Source organism: Chenopodium album, chromosome 9, assembly GCF_948465745.1.
Source record: "Chenopodium album chromosome 9, dcCheAlbu1.1, whole genome shotgun sequence".
Lineage (NCBI taxonomy): Eukaryota > Viridiplantae > Streptophyta > Magnoliopsida > Caryophyllales > Amaranthaceae > Chenopodium > Chenopodium album.
In genome coordinates, this window is record NC_137842.1 from 54,994,982 (window position 1) to 55,017,703 (window position 22,722).

General features: G+C 34.4%; 2 protein-coding genes across 3 annotated transcripts; both read right to left on the minus strand.

Moving 5' to 3' along the window:
- Positions 1–2,526: 2,526 nt before the first annotated feature.
- On the minus strand, positions 2,527–4,612 carry LOC145559895 (non-functional pseudokinase ZED1-like). 2 transcript variants are annotated; one of them, XM_081621169.1, is made up of 3 exons: positions 4,498–4,612; positions 4,042–4,140; positions 2,527–3,957 (listed from the first exon to the last, which is right to left on the minus strand). In XM_081621169.1, the coding sequence occupies exons 1-3, from the start codon at positions 4,498–4,500 to the stop codon at positions 2,902–2,904; spliced, it is 1,158 nt and encodes a 385-aa protein (XP_081477295.1). In that variant the 5' UTR covers positions 4,501–4,612; the 3' UTR covers positions 2,527–2,901. The 2 variants fall into 2 exon arrangements, with proteins under 2 accessions (XP_081477295.1, XP_081477296.1); XM_081621170.1 differs by lacking the exon at positions 4,498–4,612 and adding an exon at positions 4,309–4,488.
- A 1,772-nt stretch (positions 4,613–6,384) lies between these two features.
- On the minus strand, positions 6,385–22,379 carry LOC145559896 (ubiquinone biosynthesis O-methyltransferase, mitochondrial-like). Its single transcript, XM_081621171.1, has 9 exons — positions 21,981–22,379; positions 20,140–20,229; positions 19,776–19,854; positions 18,943–19,020; positions 17,500–17,548; positions 10,723–10,772; positions 8,792–8,941; positions 6,857–6,937; positions 6,385–6,710 (listed from the first exon to the last, which is right to left on the minus strand). Exons 1-9 carry the CDS (start codon positions 22,262–22,264, stop codon positions 6,600–6,602), a joined length of 972 nt encoding a protein of 323 aa, XP_081477297.1. The 5' UTR covers positions 22,265–22,379; the 3' UTR covers positions 6,385–6,599.
- Between the last annotated feature and the right edge of the window lie 343 nt (positions 22,380–22,722).

Here is a 22,722-nt window from a genome sequence, read left to right on the forward strand (position 1 = left end):
TGGTATTATTTTAAAAAATTTCCTATAAATAAAAAGGAAATTACATTAACAACAGAACTACAGAAGAATTACGTAGCATACTAGCATGTAATAATGTATCTTACATTTGCTGATACAATATTACAGTGTAACTAATTCAAGGAGACTGAGGCAAAGATAGAATTTCCATATCTATCATAACTCATAAGAACACTACCTTGTTGATTTAAAAGCCAATCATTACATTCACCATCTGTCTATTTCAGGGATAGATTGAGAAAGCAATATCAAGCTTTTGAGTTCAGTTACCATATTCACCATAAAGTTTTTTATAAGAAACTAAAGCTATGCTTTGAGTTTTAAGCTTGGCATGTGTATTTCACACCATTTCATTGGGGAAAAGGGGAAGGGGGTGGGTCGATAACGATGCGGGGAAGAAGGTGGGTCGCCTGCGGGGGTGGGGGTAGGTCGCTGGTTGCCGGCGACGATGGGGTTGCTGGTGGAAGAGGTGGCTGGTTTATTTTTTTAATCATGTAATTATATTTTTTAATAATTTTTATAATTTCTGATTTACGTGAATATTCCTTATTTATTTTTAAAACATTTTTAACAATTTAGAATCAATTAAATGATTTTTGGTAAAAGAAAATAGTGTGGGTCTTATTATTTATTGTGGCCATGAGAATGACCCCTCAACGAACTCACTTTTTTCTTAAGGTGAACAAAATATATTTATTTATTTATTATAGAAAGTTTTTTTTTTTTTTTTTTCAAGTGACCTCGTTACACATTTACTCCCTCTAATAATCAAGTGAAGATGACCTTACCCATCTACAATAGGTGGGTGGGTCCGTGGGTATAGGAAAAAAAAAAAGTGAAGATGACCCTAGTATTCATCTTTACTTGATTAGAGTTATGGGCTTATGGCATTAATATTCATCACTATTCAAATGTTTGCATCTTATTTATGCCATTGGTTACTACAAACTCTCAAGTAAAAGTATCACTAGAGGCAATTAACCATGTTAATATAACCATTTGTTATTTGTTTGTACTTTAGCATATGGTAAAATATGTAAACCTTAACAAGTATCTCAAAAATAAATTTTACTGGTAAGGAGAAGAACTCTGACCGAATCTCAACCCTCACGGTTTTTTTTTTTGTCCGGAATTTACAAGTCAGACACTTTGAGAGTCAGGGGGAAGGGTATAAGATCCCCATCTTCAAAGTGTCTCTAGAAGAAACTAAACCCCCAACCTCAAGATTGGAAGGTACAATTTTTTCCACTAGACCAAGCTTAGCTTGGTATATCTCAAATAAATGTAAGACAACCATTTTAAAGAGTATGTAAAAAAGTATAGGTATTGCACATATGTTATGTGAACACCAAGTTCGTTAAGAGTTGACTTGCAGAATAGAGATAAGTTATATAATTGCAAGTACATCTGTACATTTATATACGAAGTATTAAATAATTTACAATGACACAACAGCATACATTGAGGAGCTAGTGTTGCTTTCCACACCATTGTTTCTAAATCCAAGAACTTGAACTTGTTGAAGCTAAATTGGAAATTGCATGATTGAATTGAATAAAATAAATGGTCTGTGCAGAGCCATACTGTATTCGACGTTACAGCAACTCAGCAAGGAGTGTAAATTACAGGACAGATGACTGAAATAGATTATTACCTGACTTCCCTTTTTTTCAGATGGACAATGATAAGGCGATAATCATACAGTAGAAGAGGCTAATGCCTCAGCTGTACAAATTCATCTACAGACTTCAGATTCAATCATATTGGTTATCTTCTGGCAGTCTTGTCACATTCAAATATGCAGATGGAGGCTTTGCGCCTTTCATCCCAACCTTAATCGGTTCATCTTCTAGAACATCCTACCTATATCAGCCAGTCCGGGAATATATATATTTTCACAAAATCACTCTCATCTAGTATAATTAGTCTCTATAGTAACCAACAAGACTTTCATGAATGACAAATTTTCCACCACTGGAAAATGGAGGGTGTTACCTCCACATTTACTTGTACTATATTAAGAAAATTGAGGAAAGCAATACTCCAACACGTACTGCAGTCAGGCCACCGCAGAGTACTAATAGGGTCAACTAACATACCCATCGCATATTACTAACTTTTGATGCCTCTACTTGAAAGAACAAGTCAAACCATAATCCCCCTCATACCACAAAACTTCACACGGAGGGGCTGTCAAAGCCGAGGTACCATCCAACAAGATAGGCTTGGAACCCTTTTCTCTACAGTTATAGAGAGACATATTGGTCCAACCATCATCAGCTCTAGTAGTAACATGGTACTAACTCTTGGAATAGCTAGAAAATATAGGGATTAAAAAAGCAAACCTGAGAGTGGTATCGGAAGTTCATTAAGGTAACTTTAACAAATTTTCATATCCATACCATACAAAAGAAAAACAAATTTTCGAAAACCTGATAATAAGATGCAAATACAGAAAGGAAAATAAATTCTTCAGGCAATTGTGTCAGAGAGTCTTCAGTCTTGGCGTTACAGGAGAAAGGCTTAAGTTCCAACTGAATAAGAAAATTCAATGAAACATCAAAAACTGATGATATACCTGAAAAAAAGTGTCCTATTTCATGTCATAGTTTTCTGTTTGATGATATAACATAGTTTTGCACAGCAAGATTGCAACAAGCTATTTGGAAGATTTATTAACAGGCAAAAAATGTTAAGAAACCTGTTAAGTTCTGGAGGATTATACAATTATGAACTTCTAAATACCACTTTCGGATAATGTAGATAAATGGAACTCTAACAACGAACAATTCAGCATCACATCCTACAGTTCGCAGATTCTCCAAATCTCTGAGCAGCTTGCAGAATGCTGTATTGTGAAAGATAGAGACAACCATTAATATTTCAAGGTCCTCTGCTACACTCAGGGAAAGATTCAGAGGATTTGATCATGCTCTTGAGTTCAGTTGCCACATCCACCATAGTCGGCCTGGCATGTTCTTCTGTTTCTGTGCACCGAAGTGCAAGCTCTACTGAAGCTCTTAGTTGCTCTTTAAGCTCTTCATTGGTTGACAATTTATTTCCACCAATAACAGGGTCAATGATCTCAGAGATGCCGTTTTGTCCAAGACCATTCTTAACCCATTCAACTATATGAGTATGCACACCATTGTCCCCTAGCGACTTGTCTGGCCTTAGCACAGCATCTTTTCCTGTCAAGAGCACGAGAAAAAACACGCCAAATGCATACACATCTACACTCTCTGACACCCTATTATAGTAACCATATTCAGGTGCAAGATAACCATATGTCCCAACTATAATATCTTCAACGTACTCTTCACCCTCAGGAACAGAAATGGAAAGACTGAAGTCAGACAATTTAGCAGCATTATCCTTGCCCAAGTACACATTTCGAGGTTTTAAGCTCCTATGGATAATAGGCCGGTGAAAAGCAGTGTGAAGATATGCCATAGCATGAGAGATCTCCCATGATATTCGTAGCCTCTCCCTCCAACCAAGTGGTGGTTTATCATGATTCTTATCTCTGAATATTATATCATGAAGAGTATCATTTTCTACCCACTCGAAAACAAGGACAGTGTATTTGGTCTCAAGACAACAGCCAAGAAGCTTGTGCACATTCTTATGCGCGCTCATTTGTGCAGCAACCACAATTTCACGAAAGGTTCCAGAGTTAAGATTAGCATCATATTTTTCAGATTGCTCCTTTACCAAAACACATCTTCCATCCCAAAAACCTATATACCATTTAACATCCCGTTCCTTGAAGGACATCGAGTGTTGTTCCAAATTCATAGAGTTGAGCTCATCTACTGAGAAGTAGCGGATGGGGTTTCCTCTACCATGAAACAAGGAAATACTTTCCTCTAATACCAATGCTCCATTCTGTATAAAGTTATCTATGCTCCCTTTGAAAACCATGTATTTGCCACTTTCCTGCATCAACAGCGAAAATATTAACATGCTCATCTTTAGAGTTAGACCCCTACAACATTTGCATTATTTGTGTATATTTCATACCATTCCATCTTCTTTTCGTCGGAGACTGGTGGTCTTCCATATCTTTCCTAACAAAGTCATTGACATAGACTTACTATTTTCTCTAGATCCAAGCACCTCCTGTGATGGTTATTGAATCCTTGCTTAACAGATAATTAATAGAATTGGCAATGATAACTTATAAAGAATTATGTAGAATTGGCTAAGAAATGAAAGAATATATAGTATAATTCTATGTCAAGTAAAAAAATTATAATGATTTGAGAATTGGGGTTATGAAATGTATACCATATCTCAAATTATTATAGAGATTGGACAGCACCTTTTGGAATGGAACTTGAATTCTTTAGATTACAAAGTTGAAAGATATACATTTGTCTGTCTACTTTACCACCATTGTAAGCTAACTAAATAAATAAACAAAAACTGTAACATGTCAAATTCTTAAAAGCCAAAATGCAGCAATATTTGACTCACCATTTATATAAGAGAACAGTGAACACATTCAAGATATAGAAGAGGCAGGAATTAGCCGAAATCAAGAACCATAAAGTGTCTAAGATCTTGTGGTGACTAGTAACTTAAATAATGGACTGACCCCTCAAAGGAATATAAATGGAATAAAAATTCATGGTGCAAATAAATAACAAATGATAGCTGTGATATTCGAACCAGTAACCTATCATAAGAAGCCTTTAGTCTTAACCACTAGATCGATACCTCATTGTTTAAATTTACTTAATTACTATTAGCTTGGTAAATTTTGATTATTCAACTTCGACTTACTATAGTAGCTACCTAGATGGTGGGTAAAAAAAAATAAAAAGCTAAGGACCAAATGAGATATTAAGAGGTTTGTAAAATGGACATCCGTATGCATAATTTGTCTCATACAAGAACAATATTCCAACTAATTATACTACCTTCGTTACATATTATTTGCAACGATTTGACATAAAGTAGAGAGGAAAAATGTTTAATCGTTGCAAATAATATGTACAAAAAGGTAGTATTTGTTATTTCAATTGTCTCTAATCATGTGTTTCAGTTTAATTTGTTCTTTCTATCTTTTTTTGTATGGGAAAATACAAGTTAATCTGTCAGATAAATAAATTTTTGTTATTCTGATGACATTTTTGTAAATATATTGAAAAAACAGGGTCATTTATTCAATATTTTTGGTGAGCTGTCCAATTACTGTTTGCTTTTTGCTTTTACTGTTTGGTAAGAAAATTACACATGTACTCCTCAACTAGTACATGAAAAGACGCATATACCCCTCCACTGGTACTTGAAAACACAATTATACCCCAGATAAACAAATTCTGGGGAATTAACTGGGTATAGCTCTTTTTGTATCCCTTTTTTTTATATAAACTTTGAGTGTGATGCTATACTTATTTGGTGGTATTGGTGCTCCACAATTGGTGTTGCTGGAGTATACTATTTTGTGTTTGAACAAAAGTGGTGTTTATGGACGTCCAAAATTTCAAAATTTATAAACGTTTTTTCATTTATTTATTTTTCTATTTATTTTAAATGTAGGGCTTAGCACATGAAAAACAAAAAAAAAAAACCAATAGACTTTGACAGTTTAACTTCTACTTACCTTTAACTTCTACTTACCTCTGTTTTTTTTAAGTTGATATATATTCCTTTTTAGTAAGTTTATTTTTAGTTGACACTTCTTTTTTGAGTAAATTTTATACTTTGCATCTACTAGTCAACCCCACATGCTTTATCATCCTCTTTTATTTTGTATCCTCTACTTAATATATGTGTCTAATTTAAACGCGTCAACTAAATAATAACGAACAACGTATTATGTAACATTAGCGCCCCCCAACAAAAAACTAGGGCCAAAGAACAAATTCTACTTAGCAATTAAATGGAGAATCTGTTTTGAAACACTCTTGATTAGTTTTGAACAAAAGGGGAATTAGTTTTGATTCAGCAATATTGTAAGAAATCACTCATGATGCTTGCCGTTTATTGATTCCATACTTCCTTCCTGGGAAAAAGTATTTCATATTAGTAGCATTGAGATTGAAGAACCTACAAGCCGTATACATACACTGGCTTACAGTCCCATTTTACAGTATCAGAATACACAATGGCTTACAATCACATTTTACCATATCAGAAATCAGAATACAGCAATACTCCATATAATTTGCACTTCAATCCAAACTCCCAACACATTCACTGTCTTGTATAGTTCTTGTTTACACTAGGAGAAAGAGTGGAAGTGCATGAAGCGATCCAATGTCTAACAGTCTAAAGACAAAAACCCCAACAGGCTAGCATGAAACTCCAATATTGAACATGTCTAACAATAACTTTGATAATAGGAGAACAAGGAGGTGGTAAAAATGTAGCGAGCTTTTTATTAAATAATGCCAAGTAAACTAAATCCCTCTTTATGCAGCTTGCAAATATATTTACACCAGTACTGTCCATTATAGTCAGGATATCAACAATTTTCTAGCTCAGCCAAAAACAAAACTCTGGTATTACTATGGCATAATTATCTTTCATTTAATTCAAGAACAGGAAAACAAAGAAACTCTGTTATATCGCTATTCTTCGGAGCTTTTAGTTCCATATGCAATGAAATTTACACCTATATCATCCGATAGAAGCCATTTCCCAGACAGCGGATTGTACACAAAACCAGCCATCTCTTGGACCTGGAATGAACACAACATCATACAATATCAGGGTTACCACGGGCAAAAAAAAGGTTAAGAGGGAAAATACTAACTCTCATGCCAGGAAAATGGAGAGGATCAGGATAGTAAAATTATACGATTATTAGACCTATCATTTAACTTACAGTAACAGAAATTCGTTTAAGGATCAAGACAAGTTCCTCAGGAGTAAGAAACTTTGACCATTCATGTGTACCTTTTGGAAGCTGCAAAGCATAAGTCCAGGTCAATACACATAATAGTAAGCATAACATCTGAAGTTTGCCACAACATCTAATTTTCATTCATAACATAGGATATATCAAATCAAACTCCAACTCAAGAGGGAATTCAGAATTCAAAGGGAACATAGAAGTTTTGAACGGAAAAAACAAAAAAAAAAAAACAAAAAAACAAAAAAACAAAAAAAAAAAAAAAACCAACTGGGCAGATTTATATTAGCATCGATTGCAGAAAGCTCAATGCTAGGTGACACTAGCTAATTACTTGATATAATGCTTGGCTACATAACATCTTAGTTACATCGACTATATACAAAGTCATTAGAGGCTATATTTTCCTATCTTCATAGACCTCATCTCTTCAAATGTAATCATCCTTCTTGAGTCACATAATTTGATCTGACAGTAATTCTAACTTCTAAGCATGCTCCTCAATCTTCAAGCAGACACCAATAGAGTGTCTACAGCTCACCAAGACCAGGCTGTACAGGGCTCGACCCAAGGAGGATATCAAAGTCTTGTAAGGCATAGTCTTACTCCATGTGAAACATAATAAGGTCAATGAGCCAGAGCTTGAGACAAGGAAATTCAATTCAACTGGCTCAGTTCAATGGGTTTCTAACCTCTATTGTGAAGACTAAGGATCACGTTTCAAATACAGTACTTCTAAGCTTAACAGGTAGCGATATACAATTTATGGGGTGACTTATGAAAAGTTTAATTCATACAAGGGAATAGAGTGGCGCTTAAAAAGAATTCGGGAGAATATAACTGCCTAATTGTATAGACTTGTCTTATCCAATAATTTGCTATTAAATATTATACGAAATTAAGCTTGACATTGCCAGATGGGTTCTTTAATATACCTTTCCATTGACCATAAGGTTCTTTATCTTTCCAAATTCATATATGGCCACGCATGTTGCACAGTCGCCAACTTGCCTATTGCCATTGTTTCCTAAATTTTTTCTAATTTTTATTCATAGTCCCTTGTTCTTCCTTTATCCCTTATTTCTCTCTATTGCAACAATTTTTTTTACCCCTTAAGCTATCTGCCTTCTCATCAATGTGTTATAGTAGCAGACTAGCAGTATATAGACGACAAGAAAATGTGTGAAACTACTTTCCACTCAAAATCTAGCTCTTAATTCTTTACGAAGTAAACTACTGCTTACAGCGTACCATTACCTATCGCTGTTCTAAAAAATTTTGTATTAGCACCCATATGACCATATCTAACCTTTTGACACAAATATCAACAGTATTAGTAGTCTACTTCCTGAAACTATAACCAAGATATAAGCCTTATTTCCATTTCTCAAGAGACATTTGTCAGATTCACTAGATAATTAGTATAATCTTATTGAGTAGACATTACCTCAATCAGCTTCTTCAATTAATGATATTTGTCAATTTGCTATGCCAAAGAAGAAAACTAATAAATTATACTCTTCTATCTACCAGAGAAGGAAGAAAAAAGCAAAAAAAAAAAAAAAAAAAAAAAAAAAAAAAAAAAAAAAAAAAAAAAACAATGGCAAAAAGAGTGGAAATGACAACTGTGCAGAATGAGTTGCCACAATTGAATTTCTGTGAACAGGACAAATGTAACGAATAAAACTTTTTATAATAAATACTTTTTGCCATTTTAAACAACCATACGGGTAAAAGGGAAGTGTACCCATATGGAAAATCAAATGTGGAATTACCAACAACCTAAGCAGCAATTGCAAGAGAAATAACACGAGTGTAGGTCTTGTGCATACAAGCCTACAAGGTGTGCCCCATTGTTCACAACATCAACAAGGCTAGAAACTAAGCCTATTGTCAATAGAGGCATACCCAGTGAAGAACGTATTCTGCAGCAACTATGGCGGTAGCATACGCTCGCATGGTACGATTAATTGTTGAAATCATAGTAGCTCCATTAGGAACAGTTAACGCTGCAAGAGACTTGCAGAATTCAGCAGGATCTGCTACATGCTCAATCACCTAAAGAGAACACAATGCAATTAATTCCAGAACACTAAGAATAAAAACAAATTATAATATACTAGACAGGAATGGCTACATATTAATTCTCAAGTGAGCTTTGCAATGCACAACCTCTTTGCCATAAGGTACTAGACAGGAATGGCTACAAATTAATTCTCAAGTGAGCTTTGCAATGCACAACCTCTTTGCCATAAGGTACCTACAGATAAATCCTTTTCATCACATTCCACCATAAATCTCGAAAGTAACAAGATCTGTCCTAACTACTAGACCAACTATAATTTTTACGTTTCGAATGGTCAGTGGGTTTTGGCTACCTATTGTGCAAATTGGACCACCTTATTTTTAGGAGGCATCCAATCAAGTTAACCTCCCAAAAATATTTAGTAAATGAGAAAGCAATAACATTGGTGAGAAGGTCCCCATTTTCATTTTTTGTTAAATGGGGAGCCTATTTTCCCACCAATGTGGATGTTTCAAAGTTAATGGAAATTGATGTGGACTAAAATTAGGTGAAAATAGAGAAGTTATAGGGAGCCTAATGGTTGTGATGCTCTAAATGGGTGTTGCACATTGTTTGCAAAAAAAAAAAAAAAAAAAAAAAAAAAAAAAAAAAAAAAAAAAAAAGACTAAAATATTCCCACTTAAATTTTTCTCGCTCCTACTTTATTACTCACATGCCCCTACTTAAAATTTGAATTTGGTCCCCATTTTTTCTCTTCTACTTTTCAAGTTTTCATAATCACATATCTACATGCCTCTAAATTTTAAAACTTGGTCCCAAATTTCTCTCTCCTACTTTTTTTAATCACATGCCCCTTGCTATATTAATCACCCCTTAAGAAATTTTGCCTTGGAGAATGAACCAAGCCAATTATTGCAAATAATATGTAATGGAGGTAAAATTGGCCTAACACCATAAACTATAGCTTGGGTTCACTAAGGCATCCCGAACTTTAATTAGTAGCTCAAACTACTAATGGGGTGCAGCACGTGCCACTAATGGGTAATTTTTGGCACTCAAACTAACACATCTCTAGTAATTAATAGCACATGTTGCACCCAATACATAGTTGATGGTGTGCCAACTACTAGCTACAAGTTAAAGTTTTGGGGTGCAACTATAGTTCAAGGCCAATTGTGCATATATAAATTTAGTGGGGATATATTTAATTGTCAGTAGCTGATAATAGCAAAAAAAAAAAAAAAAAAAAATCTTTTAAATGGGGTTGGTAAGAGAAGGAATATTAGAATAATTGTGCAAATGGGTTAGTGCCTTAGAAGAAGAGAAAAATAATAAAATAGTAGTAAGTCCTTGTTAAATAAGGATATGTTGCGATTAATACGAAACGGATGAAATAGGAAAGTATTGCAATTAATACAAAACAGAGGGAATATTCTTCAATGGAAATAAGGTAAGTAAATTACGGTCTTTACAAGACTAAATTTTTTTCCACTTGTGTATCACTCGTTATAAAAGCTTTCTTCCTAAAGTACATTATGTAGAAGTTCGGGACAAGTTACTAGAAAAAAAAAAGACATTGCCACTAATTACCTTTGGCAATTAGAATTACTTATTCAAATAGTTAGCTTGTCTCAAATTCTCATTTTTTAGGAATCACCATGATCTCACTAGACTAAGACAGATATACTAACAGAATTAGCCATCAACAAAACCAGCCCTTCCAACATTCAATGCTTAACTTGCACTCGGGCAAGAAGATGTAGAAACAAAATACAAATTACAAGAAATCAAGTTAATATCAAATTATGCATACCTCTAAAGCAAGCACTGCATCAAACTGTCTCTGTTCTTCTACCAACTTTTCTGTTGTATAAAAATCAGTAAAGTTGTCAATACATATACATACACACAGATATCTAGGAGATGAGCGAAATTCATAGCACAGATTTCAGAATAATACAAAAGGACAAAACAGTACATATAAAATAATGCAATAGGCCATTATCTTCTTTATTGAGTTCATGAGCAAATTAAACCAGTAAATAATTAGAAAATACACTTATACGACAATAATTTGGGTCTTGCATGGAAATCAAGAGGTTTAACTACAATTATATGGACATTACATCTATACAAGATTACAAAAAATTACTATACCTTGCAAAGTAAATTTGTTCATGAGTATTTATGGTCTTAAACTACGTTACATTGACACGGGTACGGGTATCCGATATTGGTACGGATCCGAGTGTCCGATACGTCATTTTCAAAAATTTAGGACACGGGGACACCGGCTTAACTTTGGACTCGGGTACGGATACGGCAATGAATTTTTTAAGAGAAAAATAATAACGGATAATTGTACAACAAAATTAAACATATTCATTAAAATTGATTACATAAACTAAAACATAAACCGTATCTTTTAACTAAGTTCAAAATGTTGAGTAAGCTTGTTTAGGAAGCCAAACCAAATTAACAATTACGGAGTAAAACAAAAACATATGAGTACACAAAGCTTTTATATCGGCCAATTGACCAAATTGAAAAATAAAAAAGACCCCTAGCGACAATTTGGTAAAAAAAACTTAATCCGACGACAATTTGGTAAAAAAACCTAACCATATGCAACAATTTGGTAAAAACAATAAACTCCGGCGACATTTAGACCAAAAAATCTATTTTTTTCGACAAACCCTTTAAAAACCATAATTTAATTTGTTTTTGTGATTTTAAATTTATTTTTCCTTTTATAAATTTTGAATACCTATGCCATTTCCTTTCCATTTTGCAAAATCTTGATACCAAATTTATTTCCTACCCCTTTTTAAAAACATTTCGTTAACAGAGTTTTTTTGGTGCAGCAGGCCACACCCTGCTGTCAAGTCAGAAAAAATAACGGATTCTGACGCGTGCATAACGGGGTTACTATTTACGCGCATAACGGGGTTACTGGTTTTGTCAGGGTTACTTGTATTTTTCAGGGGTTACTGTATTTTTCAGAGGTTACTTGTATTTTTTTTTTTTTCAGGAGTTACTTGTATTTTTTTTTCTAGGGGTTACTTGTATGGATTACTTATTCAAGGGTTACTTGTATTTTCAGGAGTTACTTGTTTTTTTTTTTTTTTTCAGGAGTTAATTGTATTTTTTTTTTCAAGGGTTACTTTTTTTTTTTCCAGGGGTTACTTGTATGGGTTAATTCAAGGGTTACTTGTATGAGTTACTTATTCAAGGGTTACTTATATGAGTTACTTCAAAGGTTACTTGTATGAATTACTTATTCAATGGTTACTTAGCTTATTACTTATTCAAGGGTTGCTTGTAGGCCCCATACCAAACCAGTAACACCCTACAAGTAACCCCTGACCAAAACTAGTAACACCCTATAAGTAACCCCTGACCAAACCAGTAACACCCTACAAGTAACCCCTGATCAAAACCAGTAACACCCTACAAGTAACCCCTGACCAAACCAGTAACACCCTACAAGTAACCTAACCCCTGACCAAAACCAATAACACCCTACAAGTAACCCCCTGACCAAACCAGTAACACCCTACATGTAACCCCTGACCAAACCAGTAACACCCTACAAGTAACCCCTAACCAAACTAGTAACACCCTACAATTTTTTACGTAGAATGTTCGATCTAAGATTCCACGAAGAAAACGAACACAAATTTCTTTGGTTCTCATCGATTTCACTACTTCAAATGTTGTTGATGATCTTAAGGATAATTAATCACAATTTTTCACAACAATTTGATACCCAATTTCTACAATTTCGGGCTTTAATTGCAGCAATTTAACAAAGAGGAGAGGGGAAATGGGTAGAGTAGAGATATGGTTGTTGGTGATGTGTGGTTTAGCTTGAAGAAGAAGCTAAGAAAAGAGGAGAGAGAAAATGGGTGGAGTAGAGATATGGTTGTTGGTGATGTGTGGTTTGGCTTGGAGAAGAAGCTAAGATAAAAGGAGAGAGAAGAGTTGTGGTATTTATAAAAAATAAAAAATAAAAATTGTGGCCACATACAAAAATTTGTGTTTCGTTAATAGGAGGTACGAAACTTAAGTGAAAATTGATACTAAACATGTAATTTCTTGAAATTGTTATTTCTATAAAAAAAAAAAAAAAAAAAGGATTGATAAATAACCACGAAAAACTAACTAAATTAAGTGTTCACGAGTAAATTGTTGGAAATTTTTGTATTTTTTGGGTAAAATGTCGCCTGAGATAATTTTATTTACCAAATTGTCGCTTAGGGTTAATTTTTTTTACCAAATTGTCGCCGGAATTATTTTTTTTACCAAATTGTCGCTAAGGGTCTTTTTTATTTACCAATTTGGTCAATTGGCCCTTTTATATCCTTTAAAAAAAAACTACCATCTTTGAACTGTTGTACAGTACAAAAAAGTTTACCTTGGGAAACCACAAAGTTTTTTTTAAAAATAAATGTACAGTACTCTTGGGAAACCACAAAACTTATTAAATAAAGAATAAAAAACAAATCCTTCATCTTCCTCCAACAGCTTCAACCAGTGCTTTCAAGGTCTCCTTGCCATGAAAAACCTTTTCACAACAACCTTGTCGTACCCGAGAGCAAAGTGACGTGTCCGGAACAGATTTCATACCCGGATCCGTGTACGACCCGGGTATAACGGCAAAAATGTCGTGTTCGAGTAAAACAGGTTTTAAAAGTCAAAACTATGTGTGCCACTTGGGAGTACACAAATTCCAATCATAAATTGTAAATTACTCCCTTAGATAAAAGACAATACCTACTCCCTCCGTCCCATAATATAATTCCGGTTTTTCTATTTTGGAGAACCAAAATGTTGATCCTGTTTCTATTTTTGGATAGCATGTAAAGACCATTATACCCTCACTTAACTTTATTTATTGTACTTCCTATTTTACCCTTGAATTTTGCACATGTTTGGTACTTTTTTTCCACTTTCTCTCTCTAATTTTTGTCTATAATTGTACTTTTCACTTTTATTAATGTACTTTATCCTCTTTTTCCTCCAATTTCTTAAATACTGTGAAAAAACACAAACAAGAACTATATTATGGGACGGAGGGAGTAGTAATTTTAGGGCCAAGCAAAACTATTTGAAAATATTAAATTTTGGATATTTGAAAATCAGATATCGGATATTCGATCTGATATCCAAATACTTATTTCATTTAGTTGTAAGACACAGGGGCGAAGCTCCCTTTAATTAACATAGGTCGTGAGCAATCTACTGGATGGCGGCTTCCCTCCTCTATCACAGAGGCTCCACCAACGGGAGATCCTTCAATCATCAAGCACCCATGCCAAGTAAACTAGTAAAAAGAGGATCTTGGGTGGTTGGGTGCCCCCCATCACCACCTCCTCCACGTTCATTCTTCTTGAGATTCTTGAGATTGAATCTTGAGATTCTTAACTTGGTGGATATTATCTTTGTACTCCCTCCGTCCCATAATATAGTTCCTATTTGTGTTTTTTCACAGTATTTAAGAAACTGGAAGAGAAAGTAGATGAAGTACATTAATAAAAGTGAAAAGTACAATTATAGACAAAAGTTAGAGAGAGAAAATGGAAAAAGTACATGACATGTGCAAAATTCAAGGATAATTTAGAAAGTAAAGTGAATAATGCTAAAAAAGTGAGGGTATAAAAAAAATATTGGGAATACAACATTAAATAAAACAAATAGTTTATGTAATATATTGCCTTTACAAAAATCAATTTGCTATTAAAATAATAATTAAACCATAAAAATTTTGACTTTTGGCACCTCGAAAAGGCTTCTATTGACTTTTGATACCGATCAAATATTTTATTTTATTTTATTTTATTTTATTTTGGTAACCTATTAAAGTTACAAAATATAGATTTTGGTACCAATTAACAGAATCCATTAGGGTTCCGTTAAGTTGGGCCCAATATCTAATTAATTAATAATTTAATTTATTAAAAAAAAAACTTATAAAAAAAATCTCGCAGCCACTGCCATCCCTCCCCATCAGCCACCCTTCCCCCTCCCCGTGGCGGCTGCCGATGCCCAAACGTTCCCCAGCGCCGACAACTCCACCCCTTCCCTTTCCCACTCTCGGCTGCCCATTCCTTGACACCACCCAACTCCAGCACACAGCAATTCTAGCCTCACAGCAATTCCAACCGCAAAATCGGCCGCCTTCACCGCAACTCCAGTCACTGCAACAACGGCAGCTTTCACTGCAACTCTAGCACACAGCAATTCCAGCCTCACCGCAAACCCCGGCAACCCGCAAACTCCAGCAACAAAAGCGGCATCATTTGGCAGTAATACAGCATTAAAAAGCCCTAATTTGGGTCCAAATTGCTGCTGCTTTCACTAACCGGCAGTTTGAAGTTGGCCGGAATTATACGGCTGCTGTATATGGACGGCAATGGTGGTTGGTGCGGCTGCTGTAGTGTTGTGAGGATGCGAGGAGTGGCTGTTGTGGTGCGGATTGTTGCAGGCTAGTGTTTGGAGAGGGGGTGGGGTTGCCGGCACCGGCACGGGGAGGGGGGAGGGAAGGTGGGAGGACAATGGATGGGCCCCCATAACAAAAACCGTAACAGAAGTTAGACGGAGGTACCAAAAGCTATAATTTTAAACTTTGATAGGTACCAAAATAAAATAAAATTTTAGATGGGAATCAAAAGTCAATAGAGCCCATTTTCGAGGTACCAAAAGTCAAATTTTCCTATTATTAAAGTGGTCAACTATCCGATCCAAAAACTTGCGGATATTTAAAAATTTTGGATCAAATAAGGATATTGAATATAGGAATTTTAGGATTCTGATATCTATATCCGATCCATGATTATCCCTTAGTAATTTAACATTTTCGACACAAAATAAAGCACTTTCCAAACTTCACCTACAACTAAACGTCTTAACCTCAAATGTAATTGAACATCATAATCACTTAATTCAATGAAGTGTTGAGTTACTTTGTATTACTTCAGATTTGTAAGTTAACATACACAAAGACAGTTGAATTGAAAAGTATAATGTGTCACAGTACATCACTCTATTCTTCAAACATAAAAAAAAAAAATAAATAAATAAATAATCATGCCCATGTCTTAAGTCAAGGCTTTTGACCAAGAAACCAGGTTTGTGAACCAGAACAACTTTATTCATCACTAAACATAAAAAAAAAAAAAAAAAAAAAAAAAAAAATTAAAAAATAAATAAATAATCATGCCCATGTCTTAAGTCAAGGCTTTTGACCAAGAAACCAGGTTTGTGAACCAGAACAACTTTATTCATCACTAAACTCAATACTTACAAAGTTACACCAAAATCCAAGCTTTACAAAGCTGAATCATGATCAAAATCTTTAAGAACTCTCAAACACCAACACATCATAATCATTACTTGACCTCCCTCCATATGCTTCACTTAACCGAATTCATTATCTAAAGGTATCCTAGCTGCTATGAATTGATATTAAAAGGAGTGGAGTTTAGGTAGTTGCATTATGATCTAGTGGATTGGGTAATAAGCCAGTTAGTTAGAGGAAGAGCTCTATAAATAAAGCTAGTTGGAGATAGAGAGAATTATTATGAATGTTAATGAAAGTTCTCTTTTAGTTATTTTGTATTTTATAATAAACTAACCTAAGGAGGGGCAATATGGGTAGTCTAGTTTTATTAGGATAATGGTTTATAGCCTAGTATAGATAGAGAGAGAAGGGAAAGGAAAAGGTAGGCAGAATTTGAGAGTGAATCCTTGAGTCACTATTTGGAGAGTTGTGAGCTAAACTCACTAATAGAGATTGGCATCCTAAAGTTTCAAGCTTGTACAAACACCGTTTTCAGTATATTCAATCAAAAATTCGATCTTCTCTCTTTATTTTATGTCCTCTTGGCGTGAGTTTAATCAGTAAATTGTTAGTCCATTACAATACTTCTCAAATGCTTGTGAATATCAGTTACTTGTTCACATTTCCGGTATATCAAGCATAATCAGCTTCTTTTAGCATAAAAATATCACCATTAAATCTGTCAGGCTATGTCAGTTCATAACGCTAACCGTTAAGAAAATAGCAGCATATGGAAGAACCAATCTGGCAAGGCATGTAGATTTATAATCAAATTAATCAGTTCGTTTCAATAGATCAATCTTGTGTTATCAATAGCAGGATTATGATGATGTTGTTGATGGTTGACTTCATAAAGATAAGGCCTAACTTTATGACTCTGTTTATGTGATTTTTCGAGTCTTTTCCGGCAAATAAGCAATGCATCACAGACATTTTCCAATACGAAACCTTCAAAGGTTCAATTAAGTCTGGGAATGATATTCAAGTAGAACAAGATCTTTGAAAGCATATCAATTGTAAATATGTAAGCTACAATTATTACGTAAACGTAAAACCTAAACAGCAAGTCAGCAGCTAGATACAATATCACACATCCATTGAAAAGAATAAATATGCAGGAAAAAACCTGAGTCATTCACTAGCCAACTGAAGATACATAATGACAGAAGCAGAAGAAATATGATAGTATGGGATTGATGCACAATAACCATATAATAGTGATTTAACTTTAAAAAGATCAAGGCATACCAGCTGTTGTGCAAAGATATTCAATGGATGAAGTGGCTGGATCAGACTCCTGCGTTTACAATAATGTCAAAAAACAAACAAAATAAGAGGAAAGTAGCAGAGAAACAAAGAGCAGCACATGTGATTTGCAGCTTTACCCTGCAATGACAAGTTTTTTTTTTTTTTTTTTAATTCTCAGTCAATTCACAACTGTTAGCCCCAATACATCTGACTGAAATTAAATACAGTAATTAGCCTACACAACTAAACTAAATAGAACGATAAATCATAATTAAACTCTTCACTGAACTGCCAAGCTCATGATGATATATACTCCCTCCATTCCTAGTCAAATAATTGCAAGAATGTTTGCACAAAGTTGAAGGTAATAAGTTGTCTTTGGCTTATCAATTCATAGAAAAGTAGGTGTGATTGGAAATAGTAGATGGTTATTTATTTCAATGAGTGAAAATGTGAAACTAAAGCTTTGTTTTTTTTTTTTTTTTATTTAGTAAATGGTTGTACAATTCCTTATGACGATTCATGCTAGCCGACCCCAAATCATTTTTGGGACTAAGGCTTTGTTGTTGTTGTTGTTGTAGTAAGAGCGTGGGACCCTAAATTATTGTAGCGGGAACCCAGGAAATAAATAATTTAGGCCGGAAGTAAATGGAAAGTGTGACAACCGAATGGGGGATGAGGGAAAAATGAATACTTGTGGCATACAGTTACCATACATTTGACCACTGCAGCTCTAATCCATCGTTGACACAATGACACCAGAAGATTTAGCCAGTTAATGGGCAGGACCCGCTGAAGACAGCATACATTCAGGAGAACACAATAGTCTTGTTCAATACCGTTTGTAATACTACTCCCATTAGAGGTTTCTTTTTGGTGTTTCTAAGCATCTTGAGAAGTTTATAAGAGATTTCTTTTGTTTTGGAGTGAAGGAAGATAAAAGAGATTATTTATGGGGAGAGTTGTTTGCTAAGGGAGGACACCAGTCATTGGTGTTTAAAATTTTTCCTCCCAAAGTGTAAAATAAAATTAAAATAAATCCTCAACAAAATTCTTCAAATCATTTCTCTCAGACTCTAACTAAATTCCTCAGCATTCTCATTTTAATAAATTGACTTCCTTCTTCAAGTCTATTCTAGCAACTAATTATGCATGGTCTACACTACCCCTCCCCCTTAGGGCTAATTCATAACTAAATGCTCAAACAGGTAATGTCATTCTATCAAATGTTTGCATGCAACAATATTACCCATGTCATTCAAAGAGAAAAAACTGGAAGTCTAAGAAAAAGTAGAAAGGGATAAAGGCCAAGGCAATTCTATACATTCAGATGTTGCAAGAAAATCAAGACATACCTATTAGCAAGCCAAAACACTAAATGCAAAGGGAAAAAGAAGAGAAAAAAAAGTTTCACTTCCACATTTGACCGAAAAGAGAACATACAGCATGAAGGCGAGCAATTTTAATATTTTTATCCACTGCATCAACTCCAGTCACTGTAGCTCCCATTCGTGCCAAGGGCTGTATGAAGAACATATTGTCATAATTTAACCAAGAAAAAAATGATATATAACTAGCAGAAAACAAAATTTGCGGAAACCAGTTTTTGATAAATTTAAGACAAAAGCACACGAGCAAAGCAGATGCTTGCTTCATTTATGATAAATAGAGAAAATGTTGTGTTTTAAATGAGATGGAGGGATAATTGATATCATAATATGATCTCTTCTGTTGAATTGATATTTAAAAATGGCATTATTGTCTTAGCATTATTAAAAGGCACGTATAGATTTTAAAATTTGCTTAAAAGACTACAAATCAAGAAGATAGAATACAACCAATTTTTTAATATTAAATCCTTTACTCCAATTTTTCGTAATAGCAATTAGTATCAGCATGTCCCGCAACCAGCTATATATTTATGGTCACTATATTATAAAATCAGATATAATTACTGATTTAATAGAGGGAAAAAAAAAAAAACCCATTTTTTTAAAAAAAAAAATTTTAAATGCTAAACCAATTTTTTTTTTTTTATTTATGGTCATGTACATTTAAAGTAGAGTAGCAACAAAAAATTTCAAGGTCTACTTGAAGTCTGGAACTCTAACTGCTCACCTAGTTATACACTCTCCCCACGACCCCACCCACAGCATTCTCTCTGCATAAGAATAGTACCTATCCCTCCCCCCACCAACACACAAAAAAATATAATAAGCAGCAAACTTGTAGTAGGTATAAGAAAAGAAAGAGCACAATACTGAAGCATAATATACCTCTGATAATATTCCTCCTCCACAGCCAACGTCAACAAATTTCAGACCTTCAAATGGCCTAGCACAGTTTGGATCTTTTCTGAATCAAGTAAACAAACCCAAAAGAAGAAAAGGAATCCAGTTTAACCTCTCCTTCAATGAAGGCATCAAAGCAAATTATGATTCTGCATTAACCATTTCAGACAAAAATCACATGAAAATTATGGTGTATTAGCTCCACTTTTTTATTTCTACCTCTTACTTTTATCTCTTATTATTGAACAAATTATCCAGGAAAAATCAATATAGACATTGAGCAAGGAGAAAATCAGAAAGCAGAGCAGCAACACAGAAAAATATGCAATTTCAAAGGACATTATTAAACCTGAAATGATGGCAAAGCGTTGAACGTATGAAAGCAAGCCTTGTGGGATTTAAAGCATGCAACGGTTTGAATGGTCCTTCAGCATCCCACCTAATTGCAACAAAGATATTATCTTTAAAAATTATTACCCTCATGGATCAATCTTAACTAGTTTAAAATCATACTTTAAATATATGCCAAGTTCAGGTAAAATAAAGCTTCTTCTAATCATCAAGAGAAAGGCTCAACGAAGGAAGGAAAGGGCTTTCGGAGATCAAGATTTCCTTAGTTATTCATCGCAAAAGGAAGAAGACCAATCTTTCTTATACGAAGTAGTTAGATAAGTAATAAACAGAAAACTCATTACCAAAGAGACTTATAGACCAATCATATTATGTTGACAGACATGGAGCAAATAGCTGCAAGCCTGCTATACATATTATTGTATAGACACAAGTATATAGGATAAAATAGTAAGACAGATCACACATTTAACTTCTAAGAGAATATGAAAATGGGCTAGGCAACCCAACGAGGAGAGTTCAAATCATTACAAACCTAAAAGGTAGGCTCTCCTCAAGCTTTTAAAGTGGTTAATGTCTCTCCTCTTCACGAATGAGGAACAGCTCATAGTGCACGGCATGAGGGTTCATCACAAAAACCACTCATTATTTAATGCATGATTTAGTTTTATAAAATCACATGATTTGTTGATGTTCAAAGACTTAACACACACTGTATGCTGAGAGAAATAAAGAGAATTTCACATTACTTCAATACATCAATTTTGCTAACTCTTAACAGACCATACACACAACAACCCTCCCAACAAAACAACATTCTTTATCACAACATGTAATAAGATTGTAACAAGCAAACGTAACCAACAACATCCCCGATGATCTGCAAGAAACTGAATATGTAATTGTCACAGCTCTTTAGTACAAGGTTTAACAAAGCAAATTCAAATTCTGACCCTAAGGCTCTGTTTGTTTTGATGGAAAACGTTTTCCTAAAAAATAATTTTTCTCAATTTCTATTATTTGGCTAGTAAAGGAATGGAAAACAATTTTCCCAAAGGTGGAAATAATTAGGTGGAAATAGTTCTACCAAGAGTAAAATGTTTTCCTTCTAAAAGGATGGTATGCCACATTTTTCTCCTTACTCCTTACATCCCTTACCTCTCTTCTCATTTTTCTTCTCCCTTCCACTCCTATTTTCCTATGTGATTTTTCTTGCTAGGAAACAAAGGATAACTATTTTACAAGTGTGTTTTCCCTTAAAAATTATTTTCCGTGAAGAATCATTTTCCTAAATAGTTGTTTTTCGTTAAAACAAACAGAACCTAATAAACAAAAACTCATGTTCGAAAGAGGGGGCAAATGGGCAATCTACTTATCTGCATTAACTCCTGCTCAAAAAATCCTACATTTTAGCTCACTAGTTACCTACAAACAGAAACTTAATTGTTTATATATTTCGCACTATATCGTTCAAATAATCACATTGCAAAACCAAATCTTAGCAAGGAGAGCAGCCCCATTCTCAGCAACTGTAAGCAGATAATACACCATGGTATTGTAACAAATTATCAAGGTAAATATGGCAATGCCAAAACATCCTAATCGATCAAACTCATCAAATAGTGTGCAATAAAACCATCAATTTAGCATAATATCATGTTAATTTAAAGTATTTCATGAAATCAGAAATTGGCAATCAATTCTCCACTATACTACAATCAAATCATCAATCATATCATCACAGATTTACAATGCCATCAATTTACAAGTTTCAAAGCAGAATAAAACATCCATTACAATTCTAACCAATAATTTAATCGAAAAGTTAGGAAATCGCACCAGGTTTCAGCAATGGCGGAGAATTTCGCAAGTTCACCCTCATTCAAGGACGACTTGACTGAATCCTTAGCTCCATTGACGCTAATCTTAGGTTTACTGAGAGTTGGAGGAAGGGTTTCTTCGGAGGTTGAGAGATCTTTCGGCAGAGGTTGGGCGACATCGGAGGAACGCCGGAAGAAAAGTCCGGCCGATGAAATTGGTCGGAGAAGTTGAGGAGAGAGAAAATGGTGGCGATTTGCGGTGGTGAAGTGGTGGCGGAGTTGAGTTAATAGTCTCGCCGCCATTGTTGGTGAGGTTTGAGGTTTTGGGAATTTGAATGAAACGATGACGGAGGAAAGAGAAAGATTTTCATGTACTCGTAGTTCTTTGTACGACAAGTGTGAGAGGGGGTTAGTAGGAGAAGCCTACGTGGTCAATAACGCAACATGCATATTCATAACGAGTTTGAGTTTGCGATTTTGTAGAGTTGTTGTTTACTGGAGACGACCTTTGGTTGGGATGCCGATAACTTAATTAAAAGAGTTGTGAAAGGTAAACAATGAAAATAAAAATCGTAATAAAGGTGGGTAAAAATCGCGGGTGGTTACTTGTCCATTAGTTCACTATGATATAGGCGTTATAACCATTATTAATACAAATACAATGATTATTCGGATGACTAAGACCGTAGATGATAAAGAAATACGTAAAAACAAGAGATAAAGTATACATTATAACTATTGAGAAGATATATGAACATTAG

Coding starts and splice junctions, on each gene's coding strand:
- LOC145559896 (XM_081621171.1), bottom strand. CDS start 22,264: ATGGCGGCGAGACTATTAACTCAACTCCGCCACCACTTCACCACCGCA. Junction 17,549..18,942: donor AAATTGCTCGCCTTCATGCT/GTATGTTCTCTT, acceptor TTGTAAACGCAG/GAGTCTGATCCAGCCACTTC. Junction 8,942..10,722: donor ATGCAGTGCTTGCTTTAGAG/GTATGCATAATT, acceptor TGTTCTCTTTAG/GTGATTGAGCATGTAGCAGA.
- LOC145559895 (XM_081621169.1), bottom strand. Junction 3,958..4,041: donor GACGAAAAGAAGATGGAATG/GTATGAAATATA, acceptor CTGTTGATGCAG/GAAAGTGGCAAATACATGGT.